Here is a 12,730-nt window from a genome sequence, read left to right as displayed (position 1 = left end):
ATTCTCTAGACAGGGTGATGGGCATAAAAATAGAAGTAGCTCCCAGAAAGTGGTAGTGGGAGTCCAATTCACTGCTGGTATAAGGGGCTGTGCAACTCCATTGACTTTACTGGTGTTGCAGCCACTTACACCCGCATCGAATTTAGCTCTGGGTCCCTAAGGTGTGCTGGAAAGGGAAGGGCACAGAAAGACAGTGGCGGAGATCCCCGTTTCACTCACTAAACACAAGTACTGCATTGTATGAGCCTGATTCTCCTGCCACTTGCATCTGGTGTAAAAAGCAATACAGCTCCAGTAAGTTCAGTGGAGTTACTCCAGAGTTACTTCAGGGTAAGTGAGAGGAGAATCAGGCCCTTTGCTGTTGGGTATGAAAACAGTATGGCGTTGTACGGCATCGAATGCCAGTTCAGTAATCATTCTCACTGAGGCAAGAGAAAGGAGACAACCTCATTTCTAGTTCAGTCATGATGGCATCAAAGAGGCCCAAAGCCTACTGCTTTCTCTTGCAGCCAGGAGTCTGATAGGAATAATTCTTTGCACATATCTAGCATCTTCGTTGCTGACTACTCATTTTATTCAATAGGGTACAAAGGAAAAGACTCGCCTTAATTCCATATACTCTCAATTGCCCTCGATCCCTGGATCCTACCCAGGGAAATATGATAAAAATGACCTAGTCTCACTATCAGTTTGTGAAATTAGGGCAATCATTGACAGTAGCAGAAACACAGGCTACTTCAAAGCCTATGGGTGCAATTGAGCAGGGCTAGCATTTAGAAACATAGGAATTTCCAGACTGAAATAGACCTGTGGCCCACCTAGTCTAGTATCCTGTCTCTGACAGCGAGCAGCACCAATGCTTCAGAGGAAGGTGTAAGAACACCACGGCAAGAAAATGTGGCATAATCTCTCCTCATAAAGACCTCATTCTAGTTTCCAACAGTGAGAGATTGGCTTAAGACTTGAAGCAAGAGGTTTTAGACCCCGTGGAAAATGGTTATCATAATTAATTATGACAACTCTGGATATTCCCGTTATCCGCATTAATGTCCATTCACTCATTGAATCTTACAAGTTCTTCAACAACTTCCTGTGGCAGTGAGTTCCACAGTCTAATTACACACTGAGTGAAAAAGTATTTCCTGTTATCTGTTTTCATTTTGCTACCTTTCAATTTCATTGCATGGTCCCTCGTTGTGTCACAACAGGGAGAACAGACGCTCCCGACCTATCTTATCTAGACAAATCATTATTTCATGTACTTTAATCATATCCCCTCTCATCCATCTCCTTTCTAAGGTGAACAATCCCAATCTTTTCAAACTCTCTTCATATGGGAGTTTTTTTCATGCCCCTAATAATATTTGTCATCCTTCTCTAAATCCCGTCTAGTTCTGCAATAACCTTAGTGAGATGAGGTGACCAGCACTGCACAGTATTCCAGAGAAGGCCGCCCCATTGATTTATATAAAAGCATTATCATTTCCATATTATTCTCCATCCTGTACTTTATGCATCTTAACATCTTGTTTGCTTTTTTTGACTGCAACTGCGCACTGAGCAGAGGTTTTCACTGAGCTATCTACCATGATTACCCAGTCCCTTTCCTGAGCTGATGCTGTTAATTTAGAACACTGTAAAGGTGTATGAGTGGTCCTGTTTCTTTCCCCCCAAAATGTGCATTACTTTGCATTTATCCTCACTGAATTTCATTTGTCATCACGTTGTCCTTTCATTTAGCTATTCATTTGGGGCTCAAGCAGCAGCCTGCAGGCATTGCCTCTGTAGGGTAACCAGACAGTAAATGTGAAAAATCGGGACTTGGATGGGGGGTAAAAGGAGCCTATATAAGAAAAAGTCCCAAATATCGGGACTGTCCCTATAAAATCAGGACATCTGGTCACCCTATGCCCCTGCCCCCAAATCCTTTAAATGTCAGTGCTAATCTCAGCTTTCATTTCCTTTCTTGCAAAGAAAACCTCCCCAATATAAACAGATTGCCGGGAATGAATGTTTGCCATGGCACTTCTCCCTGACAGTCACAGATTAGTCACAGCACAACAGTTGCCCAGGGCTGTGGCCACAGCACCCTTTATTTTTTGGTAGGACCCTGGACTAACTCATGTCGGAAGGCTGCCGTGAGCTCCTTCTGGCCCACTGGCGGGCTGCCTGCAGCTGAGCCCGATCCTCTGCCGAGCTGCCAATGAGGCCTCCAGTCACAAAGGGCTGGAGGCAGCAAAGTGGAGGAACTGGCTCAACTGCAGGCAACTATCAGAGGGGGGACTCATGTCTCAGACAGCCCCAGTGGTGGCAGCATTCCCCCTGAGGGAAGAAGAGGAGGCAATGGGGGAAGGAGGGCAGGAAAGTGTGGACTCTGGCTTCCCCTTCACAACAGCAACAGCTGTCAAATTCCTTAGTGGAGGAAGGGAGGATAGCAAGAGCTGATGAGGGTGAAAGGAAGAGGGAGGGGAGAGGGAAAAAAGAGACAGTTTATAAAGCTGGGGGGAGCTGGGACAATTCAGAAGTGGAAAAGGAGGAACAGATTTCAAAAGGGTTGGGATCCTTCAGTGAGGAGAGATAGAGAAGAGCCAGAGATGGGGGATAATGGAATAGAGGAGAGGAGAGAGGACAGAAAGAGGAAAATGCAGGAGCAAAGGGGATGAAGAACAGAGCAAGGAAAGCAAGAGGACAAGATCATGTAACAAGAGAGGGGGCAAGGGGGATGGACAACAGAGAACCGGGAGTGAAGATGAGAGAAGCAACGAAGGGAAAGGACAGCTGCTTTTGAAAGAAAGAACAGAAGGGAGATGAAGATGAAAAAGAAAATAAAAAGGGAAAACAATGGAGAGAAACGAGAACAAAATAAAATGGGGATGGCTAGAATGAATCAAAGATGGAGAGAGAGGAAAAAGCTGGGAACAGAGATGTAGAGGTAAGGTCACATACGCAAGGAAAACCCCCCTAACTTTGAGGTGAATTTTCTGTAATGTCAGTTCTATGATCCCCCTGACACACCCTAAATCGCTGAATGTTTGGGGGAAGGAAAGGGGTGGGCAGGAGCTGAATTCTCTAGCGAAACACACTTTCTTCTGTGACCCCTTTGGAATGGGCAGGACCTCATGTGTGATGTGCGGGAGCACAGTTCCTGTCAACTACCGTAGCGCAATCTGGAGGGCAGAAATGGCACAGAATGGAGGAGTGATGGCTTCCCCCAGGGATGAAAAGGGCATGTTCAGTTGGGAATCTGTTCTTAAAACAGGGGCAGTGATCGGAGATTCTGAAGGGTTCCCTGCTCCCAGGCTTACCATTGCTTTTGGGTTCTGTTTTAGAATAGGATGGTGCTGATGTAAAACCTCACCAACACCCCTGCCTACTGTCCCCACTCCCCACTAAAAAACTCTGGATTAGACTATACCAAACTGGAATGGGTAAAGGGGTGCACGGAGAAATGCATGGGTTAAAATGGAAACATCAAACAGAAATAGCTCTCTGTCTCCCTGGAAAAGAGAACATTTATCGTATCCCCCATGTAATTTCTTTATGCGTTACTGCTGCCATACTACATCTTTGTGTCCCTCCCACTACATTTCCCACCCACTCCCTTCAACAAGGCAATTCCTAGTGCATTTCAGGACAATATTAACTCATTGCTCCCTCTCTCTCTGTAGGAGGATTCATATTTGCTCTTTTAGAGCTATTTAGAAGTCAGTTCCCAGCCGTTCACCATTGTAGATGTGCACTAAACCTGTCATAGCTCACAAATGAAATGAGTTTGCTGGTCTCAGCCTGTTGGATATTCACCCACATCATAAAAGCTCTGCACAACTTGCCATGATTTACAGACAGCTATGAATTAAGCCTAGAGGAGGACCGAAACCACCAAAGCTTTAGGGCTACCTAGGCAAACTTCCTATCTGCTGTCCCTCACACTAATGAAATGTGAGCTTTCCCTCACTTTTGAGTCCTTGATCTTTTTCACGATGAAGAAGCAGCCAGCCAGACCAGACCCTCCCTCCCCTTAGCAGGTGGAAAGCCAGCAGCAATCAGCTATGCGCTGGGCCATCGCCTGTTGCTCTGATTCAGGCTAAGCACTGCATCTAGGCCTCCTGTGATCCTGGACCTTGAAGGTACAAGGACCCTGAGTTAATTTGTTGCTGCTTACAACATGTGCTCAGAGGAGGTCCAGGAGTAGAACAGCCAGGGGTACTACTAGTCAGGACTGGGGGGGTACTGGCAAAGCTGTGTGAGCCAAGGTCTAGAGTAACAGGCAGTTCTGCAGGGCTGAACTGAAGTGCATTGGCAGAGCTGTGGGGGGCGGTACTGGGACCAGGACCAGAACAGGAGATTGAGGGGCCGATCATGATCAAGGTACAATGACAAAGCTGCGAGACTGAAACAACAGGGGGTCTATGCAGGTCAAGGATGAGGTATGTTGCCAGAACTGTGTGGAGAAAGCTTACCCAATGTCTGCCTGCACCCTGCTTTATTTTGCTGTCAACCCTTCCTTTTCACGAACGCTGAAATTGCACTAAACTCCTATGCACTGTTCAGATATAACAAGCTGGAAAGAGAAACAGCTCAGCTCATTAATTTTCCTCAGGAAGGGTCTCTAGGCAGGAATTATTTTCTGCACCAACATCCATTCAATTACTTGTCTTCACACCAGTGAGATCTACAGGGATGTCTAACCCTGCGCACATCACTCATGCCTTCTCTCACTGGACTATTTTCTCCCTCCTCTCCAGTATAAAAAGCCTCTTAGAGCTGTCCCTTTTCTAATAATAATGACATGACAGAGCCAATAACAATACAGAAATACAAAATACAGTTCATTTCTATTTAAGAACATAAGAGCTGTCAGACTGGGTCAGACCAGGGTCCATCTTACCCAGTATCTGTACTAGAGCTTCAGGGGGACTGCACAGAACAGGGCAATTATGATCCATCCATCTTCCACTTCTGGCTTCTGATAATCAGAGGCTTAGGGTCAGTCCGAGCATGGGATTACATTGTTGACCATCTTGGCGAATGGCCATTGATAAACCTATTTTCCATGTATTTATCTTGTTCTTTTGTGAATCCAGTTATACTTTTAGCTATCACAACATCCCAAGGTGATGAGTTCTACAGGTGAGTTGTGCGTTGTGTGAAAAAGTACTTCCTCTGGTTTGTATTAAACCTGCTACCTCTTAATTTCATCAGGTGACCTCTGTTTTTTGTATTGTGTGAAAGGGTAAATAACACTTCTCAATTCACTTTTTCCACATCATTCAGGACTTTGTAGGCCTCTATCATATCCCCCAGTTCTCTCTTTTCTAAGCTGAACAACCCTAATTTTTTTAAGTCTCTCCTGATATGGAAGCCATTCCACAGCCCTTATCTGAACCTTTTCCAGTTCCACTATATCCTTTTTGAGATGGGGTGACCAGACCTGCACACAGTATTCAAGGTGTGGGTACAGTCTGGATTTATACAGTGGCATTGTGATATTTCTGTCTTATTTTCTAGCTCTTTCCTAATAGTTCTTAACATACTGTTAACCTTCATAAGGCCCCAATAAACGACTGTCTTTCAGTTTTTAAGATTCTATAAGAGGAGATTCAACTTAGTCCCTAGTAATGGAAATCTACAGTTAGACCAGAAGTATCATTCATAATAATAAATATACAAAAGGTTCCATGCAAAGAGGGAAATGGTTTGGAGGATCAGCAACTTTCTTAAAGGCAGAAAAGGCGTAGAGTAGCAGATCCATGGGTGCAGTGAGTTTACAGATCTGAGCTGTTTGGTGGGTGGGTGAGCAATTAAAAAAGAGTGCCGTTTTTTATATTAAAAGAGCCAGTCTCTGCCCTTTTAAGAAAAACGGCAGAAAGATTCTTGAGTGACATGAGAAATTGCTTAGACAGTGCAGCTCGATGAGAGAGAGGTACCTGGAGGCAGATCAGAAAACATCGCTAGTTTGGTACTTAACATGAGCAGAGACTACATTTCTCCTCTTACCCTAGTGTAGGACTGGAGCTCATTGGTGGGCTGGAGGAAGAGGGAAAAGGACCCTCTGCCATGAAAGAGCATTGAGACTGGAATCCTTATTCACTTCAGCACAGAAGGTCCTCCAGTATAAGGTTGGAAGTCCACTGTGGGGAGCCAAGCTACCGTCTGAAAGAAGTGGAACCCTCACAAAGAAGGAACGGGGGGGCCCAGATTTCCAAAAGGGACTAGTGACTTTGAGTGCTTGAATGTATTGGTGCCTAACTTGAGGCACCTTAAAGGGACCTGATTTTCAGAAAGTGCCCCTGAAAAACATGCTCCCCCTTCCCCCATATAACTAATCACTTTTGGAAATCTTGGCTGAGATACTAAATTTCCCTCTTACTGCAGGAGGGGGACTGAGGAGGTGGATCACCGCAGGGAACAGAATGGGTGGAGAGAGCCAAAAGCAGAATAAACATGGAGGCTGACAGGATGGTAACTGGGGCCAGATAAGTACCTGAGAGATAGATGGGGCCAGGGAAGGAGAGAGCTCTAGGTGATAACTGAGACTGATTGGTGAAGCAGAAGGAACCCTGAATAGAGGCATCTATCAGGGTGCCCAGCAACACCTGGCCTATATAAAGGTAAATAATTACAAAACTATTTCTAAAAGAAAAACCCAATTTCAAATGATTACTACATGACTCATCCACCACTCTCCAACACCAGCCCAGATTTCACTGAGTCCTTGGAGGACCAAGGCAACCCCCCATGCTAGTGGCCTGGACAGTGTCTTCCTACCAATAGGCCAAGAACAAACATTGACTACTTCCTCAGTTCTTTTCCAACAGTATAGCTTCTCACACACTAATGGCCCCTCCTCACCTCACAGGCCTGACCCAAAGCCCACTGAAGTTGATGGAAAAACTCCAACCTATCGCCACCCTGCAGACGTGGGGGATTTCAGGTGGAGGGCCCTCTTTGCCATTTCCACTCATTGTGCACTTCACAGAATCATGAGGTTAGAAGGGACTGCAAGGGGGTCATCTAGCCGAGCCCCCAGGTGAGATCTCAGCTTTCTGTCCTTCCAGGTGCCAGGCCACTGGTGAACTCTGTGGGGAAGGGAGGAACAGGTCCTGGCCCCCAAGCAGCCAGCTTTCAAATAGGGTGCCTGAGATAAGTGTTTCTGATTCTCTCTCCAGAAAGGACTGGGGGGAGGGAGGGAAGCCAAACGCACTAATAAAAACCCCAGAGAGATGAGATGCAAACACAAAGTTGCTTTTCATTTGCAACCATTAGACAGCAGCTTGACAAAGAGATTTGAAATATGGTCAGCTAGGGAAGGGGAATGAAAAGAAATCCAACCCCACAGAAATCCCTGCTGGGAAGGCCCGTGCCAGGGAAGCATGAGGCAATGCTGACTTGTCCCAGCAACAAAGGCCAATCCCGCTTAGTGTTAATGCCCTAAAATCCCCCCCTTGCACACACCCTTGGCCAGTAAGCTGTGCTGCCACGCGAAAACTCCTTCACCAGCCCACCGTCAAAGTTTTAGTGCAAACTCTACCTGGCCTTGCCGCTCGGGAGAGGCCGATTTTAGCAGCTGGGCTAGTTAATTAGCAGCAGAGCAGTAGCTGTGCCCTCCACCCTCCTCCCTCTTGCCTCCGCATTCCCCCGTAGTGGGATGGGAAGCCTCGTCTCCCGCGGAAGGTTCACACGGCTTGGCGGCAGAGCAATTAAACAAAGGGGGGTGGGAGGGGGGAGCTGGGTATTGCGGGGGGGCCGCTGAGCCCTTCCAGCGCAGGCTGAGGGGGAGAGGGTCCTGCAGGGGCAAGTCAGCTGTCTGTCTGCATCTCAGGGCTGCTATTCCCAACCCTTGGAGCTCATTCCCGGAGCGAGGGAGAGAGCCCCGGAGCGCGTTAGCAAGGGAGTGCAAGGGGCTGATGGCTCCTTGGGGGAGGGGGACCGGATAGCAAGTGTGAAAAATCGGGACGCTTTTCCGGGTGGGGGGGGGGGGTAGTTGCCTATACAAGACAAAGCCCCTAATAGCCGCAGCTCTGGTCACCCTAGAGGGGGGCAATTCTGACCTTTTAATGTAAATATTCCAGCGCTTGGAATCTAGGGGTGGTCCCAGCTGAGGCCATGTCCGTCCCTGTGCCTTTAGGGGCCGGTCCAATGTGGGGGAGAAGGAATGCAACCTCTCCCCCCCCCGCCCCATTGTAGCCATAGCTACGTGCCTGTGGGTAGACACACAATCGGAATGCACAATATTCCCTACATTAATGTCCTTTCCCCCCTCTTATCTCTCGCCTGCATCTCCCCGCTAGGTCTCCAAGCCTAGGGACACAGCTCACCGAGAGGCTGTTTGCCCCCAAAGCTCCCCTACTCATTTCGCTTTGCTTTGCTTTTCCCATGAAGGGCTCTTATCAATGTTTAATGAAGTCGCTGTCTCGTTCCCCGAGTCGGCTGAAAGCTGCCTGAGAGGCTCTTCATGCTGGGGTGGTGGGTTTGGTTTTTGTGTGTGGAAGGTGTGTGTTTAAAACCTCCCCGCTTAATTTACTGATATTGATTTTCTGGCTTGGAGCTAGCATCGAGTATTCAGCGGAGAGCTCCTCTGCAGAATATGTGAAAAAGGCAGCGGTTTGGATAGAGAAAGGGCACCAAATGCAGTATGCGTCAAACAGACCATCGCTCAATGAAGTCACTTAGCTATTCAAAACATGTTCAGCCATCACTCAACCGTTTGCACCAAGAACTGGGGAGGAGGGGGTGGGGTGGGGGGACAATTCGCGCTTCTTCCCGGACCACAACCATTTCCAAACAGCCTGCTTTGGTGAGAGACGTTAGGACAGAACACAGTTTATTCCCTCCCCGCCTCCACCCCACCCCCAAACCTCCAGGGCTGGTTTTAGAAAACCAATTCTGCGGTATCCACTTCCCGTTCCTCCTCATCAGAGCGATCAAGGCTAATTCGGTTAAGGTGGACCCATGGAGACATGGACATACATGCACATTATCTGTGAATGTCCCCACCCCACCCCCAATCGACCCTCCTGCTTAGAGTCTCGTCTTGAACACCGATTTTACGATCCGCGGAAATGCTGTGTGTGTGTGTGTCTCCATAAACCAGACATTTGCATCCGTGCCCTCTCCTTCCAGGACGTGATTTGAAGACCACCCTCCCCCCCACCCCATGCACACATACAGCAATAGCAATACTAAACAACACAGATTTAAAAGCAAATTGCCGGCCCCCTCTCCCCCCAACGTCTGAGTCCAGTGGCTGGCTGCATCGCTGGTTCTCCAGTGGCCATCAGACATGTCACTGTAGGTGGGAGCTGAGTTGCTGCTCAGTTTCACCACATTATACCTACGCTGGTTTTCTGTTCAAAGACTTATTTATTTTTAGACTTTGCAGTAACCCTTTAAAGAGAACAAACACTCAGAAGGGGTGGGGGAACCCGCAAAAACAAAACCCACCCCAGCAGCGTGTGGTTGCTCAGAGACATTACGAAATGCTCTTGAACTCTGCTTGAGCTGACTGGAATCATTCGGATTTTCCAAATAAGGCTGCTTAGACAGAACAAGATTGGGGGTTAGGTGTGTTCCCCCCCATAAAGGGAACTTGATATTTACATATGAAGTGTTTTGCCGTTTTTCTCAGTTTCCAGACTTATGATCATCAAAGCAATTTGCAAAGGAGAGCAATTATTTTACTCTGTTATTATAGCCAACCGTGCACCAGTTATGTAGCATTTCGCTTGCTTTCCCAGGCAATAATGATCCGGAAAGAGGCGGATCACACAATTGCTTTTAACGGGGTCTCTGGATGTTTACACAATGCATAGATTACTCCAATTAGGAGGGGTTTTTTTGGAAGGGGGAAAAAGGAAAGGATAAAGGAACATATTAGAAAGCATATTTTACCCCTCTTATTGCCTTTTCTTTCCTCAGCAACTAACCCAACCACCCTTGTTCCATGGTGGAAGTGAGAAAATGGTGGAATGTGGAGAGATTTATTTGGGGAGGGGTGAGGAGATCCGGAATCAAATACCTTCCAGGCAGCAGGTTCTCCATAATCCAGAATGGGTCATGACTTCCTCGTTCTTTTTGCTGGTTTCGTTCTCACTGACACTTTTAGTCTTGCAAACCCCTCTGGAGTAAAGCCAGTAGTCGGTCCCCACAGCTATGGTCATCAGGCTGAAGGCAGCGAAAGCACCAACGGTGGTTAAAAGCATCTGAACACCTCTGTCAAAGAGCCCCATAATTCTTCATTATACAAATACCCAACCGCCTTCTGATTCTTGGGGTGTATGTGTTAATAAAATAATAATTCCACTACTAATATAATGGGTATATATATAGAGAGAGAGATATCAAAAAGGGAGGTAAGAAAGCCCACGGAAAACAGTGTAAATTATAAAGACCACACGGGAAGAGGCTTGCCTTTTAAATCAGAAACGTTCCGGTTGTAATATAAAAAAGAAAGAAAAAGAAAAGCAAAAGAAAAGAACAAAAAAGACTAAAGCGAGAACCCCCCCCAAAATGAGATGCCTTAATCCCTTTTTCTAAAATTCTGGTCTCCAGTTTCCATATGTAATGGCTAATTTGGAGATGGCTTCCACAGTGAACAGGGGAGCAGCGGCATCCTCAGCACAATCTCTCATTCTCTGGACCTAGACAGTTAGAGATTGTAAGAGCAGAGATGCAACCTTCAGGCGTCTTGCTTAGCTCTGCAGCCTGCGCCATGAAAATCCTTTTTCTTCTCGGTGATCTTCCTGGGATTTGGGGGGTTGGCTTTTTGGGGGGGTTCAAATTCTTCCTTCCTTTTCGTCCTTTCTTTTTTCCTACCACCAAACCAGACTTCCCAGTATACTGTGAGCCCTTGATTTCAGCGGCACAGGTGCTGAGGTCTTGCCTTCCATGGCTTTCCCCACAGCAGCAGTAGCAGTTGTTGTTGTTGGTAAAGTGGGCAAGGGAGGGGGGGTTTCTCCCAGAGACTCGAGACGGATTTCCCTCCTCCTCTTGGCAAAGCTTCTGAAAAGAAGGGAACCGGTGCCTTGCTGCAGGATTTGCTGCCTCTGTCTCTCTTCCCTTGTTAGTTCCTTTCCCACCTACTGCATTAACGTGGTGGTGCTGATCTGGACAGCTCCCCTGCACCGATTTCTCCGCGGTGCTGAAGAACAGCTCCTGTGCCTCTTGCCCGGGATGCTGACGGGAAACTGGGGGGCAAGCGCTTCGTCTTCCTATATCCTCTTTCCCCCAGCGTCTACAAATGCGAGTGACCCTGCTCTGCTCGGAGGAGCAGGGAGGGCTGGGGAGGGGGTTGATTAGCCTTCCCACTTGTCCTTTCCTGTTTTTACCCCTCTTCTTCCAAACCCTGAAACGATAACTCCCCTAGGCTTCAGGAGCTGAGAGAAAGGCGTAGCTGGATCTCGCTCGCTCGCTCTCAGCCCAGCCTCCTTCGCATTCCAGCTATACGTGCCCAGAGCTCCAAATACAACCCTCACATCACAATTAGACCAGCACAAAACTTCAATCAGCCGTTTCTCTTCCCGGGAGACGGGGGAAATGTAACGTGGAAGGGTAATTTAAAAATAAATAAATATATATATATTAAAAAGCACTTGATCTCCATTATTCTCGGGCTGGCTACAAGTTACATAGTGGGGTTTCCCCCCTCTCTCCTCTCATTTCTTTGTCTCTTCCTATCCAATAGTGTATGAATCTCTGGGTGTCTTTCTCTCTCTTTGTAGCTTTCCTTGAAATCCCAAATGCTGCTCCAACAAGCAGACATTTTGAAAAGATTAGTAATGAAAAGGGTTTTTTTTTTAAAAAAAGAGTTGCTGCAAATTGAATTCTCTCCGCTCAAAAAATAATGCTCCTTTCATGTCTACACTTGAAACCGAAAAGAGCGTTGATTGAATCCATTCGAATCAAAGTCGGAATAGTTAATTGTATTTAAAGTTTCCTGTGTCAGACATAACTCGTTAGTACCGAATCCGAAATCATGTACATAACATTGTACATTGCTGACATCAAATCATGTCATAATCCTCTCCCCCTTTCCGAGCAGTATCATTACACTCGGTTAATTACATTATTCACCTCGCTCGTCATTCTACATGTGTAGCTGTTCTTTAATCTAACGCCAGTAAAGAGAAAAATGACTTCATCTAATTCCTGATGCTACAGATTTAATTTATCTCTGATCAGCTTCATAGTTCAGAGAACAAGAGACCAGAAGGGCTGCTTTGGGTTCACTGTTTTTCTGCCAGAGGGGGGTGCAGGGAAGTTGAATCAGTTGGAGCGTTTGAGACACGTTGCAATTTCATAACTCTCCCCTTCCCCCCCTTCCCCTCTGAGTTCATGCTTAGAAGACAAACTCTCAGAGGTCTGCTGAACGCTAAAGAGTTTGTAAAAAAAAAAAAAATGAATTACAAACCACTTTGCACCAGGTATAAATTCATCTCTAAAGGTTGCCTTCTGCTATCGAATTGACTGACCTACAATAAAACACCCGCTTCTCAGCTTTGCAAGTCAATTACCAAACTACCTGGGTTTTAGCCTAATTTTCTAGACTAACCATTTCTGCCCACACGGGCAATGACAGGTTTGCTGTAGTGTGAAGATTACACATTCTCTCTTCCTTTGTCTTCTGCTTTTTTTCTTTTTCTTCTTTCCCTCTTAACAGTGTGGCTTCCTTGCCCACGACCTCTAATTGTCTTCTTGGTCCCAATAAGCACATTTAAACCCAGGAAAGTCT

At 46.7% G+C, this 12,730-nt stretch overlaps 1 protein-coding gene across 3 annotated transcripts in view; it reads right to left on the bottom strand.

The window, feature by feature from the left end:
* CACNG2 (calcium voltage-gated channel auxiliary subunit gamma 2) overlaps window positions 1-11,451 on the bottom strand; it is a 65,453-nt gene extending 54,002 nt beyond the window's left edge. The window contains exons 1-2 of one of the 3 annotated variants that reach the window (XM_005302428.5): window positions 10,677-11,420; window positions 10,019-10,164 (exon numbers count right to left, since the gene is read on the bottom strand). In XM_005302428.5, coding sequence (XP_005302485.1) covers window positions 10,019-10,160 — 142 coding nt within the window. In that variant the 5' untranslated portion in view covers window positions 10,161-10,164; window positions 10,677-11,420. Of the gene's footprint in view, window positions 1-10,018 lie in introns of all 3 variants that reach the window. The other 2 variants (XM_005302426.4, XM_042843594.2) reach the window with 2 other exon arrangements.
* Window positions 11,452-12,730: the final 1,279 nt, after the last annotated feature.

Source organism: Chrysemys picta, chromosome 1 (assembly GCF_011386835.1).
Source record: "Chrysemys picta bellii isolate R12L10 chromosome 1, ASM1138683v2, whole genome shotgun sequence".
NCBI classification, from domain to species: domain Eukaryota; kingdom Metazoa; phylum Chordata; order Testudines; family Emydidae; genus Chrysemys; species Chrysemys picta.
Note: the sequence above shows the minus strand (reverse complement) of the source record. Positions and strands in the feature narration are given on the sequence as shown.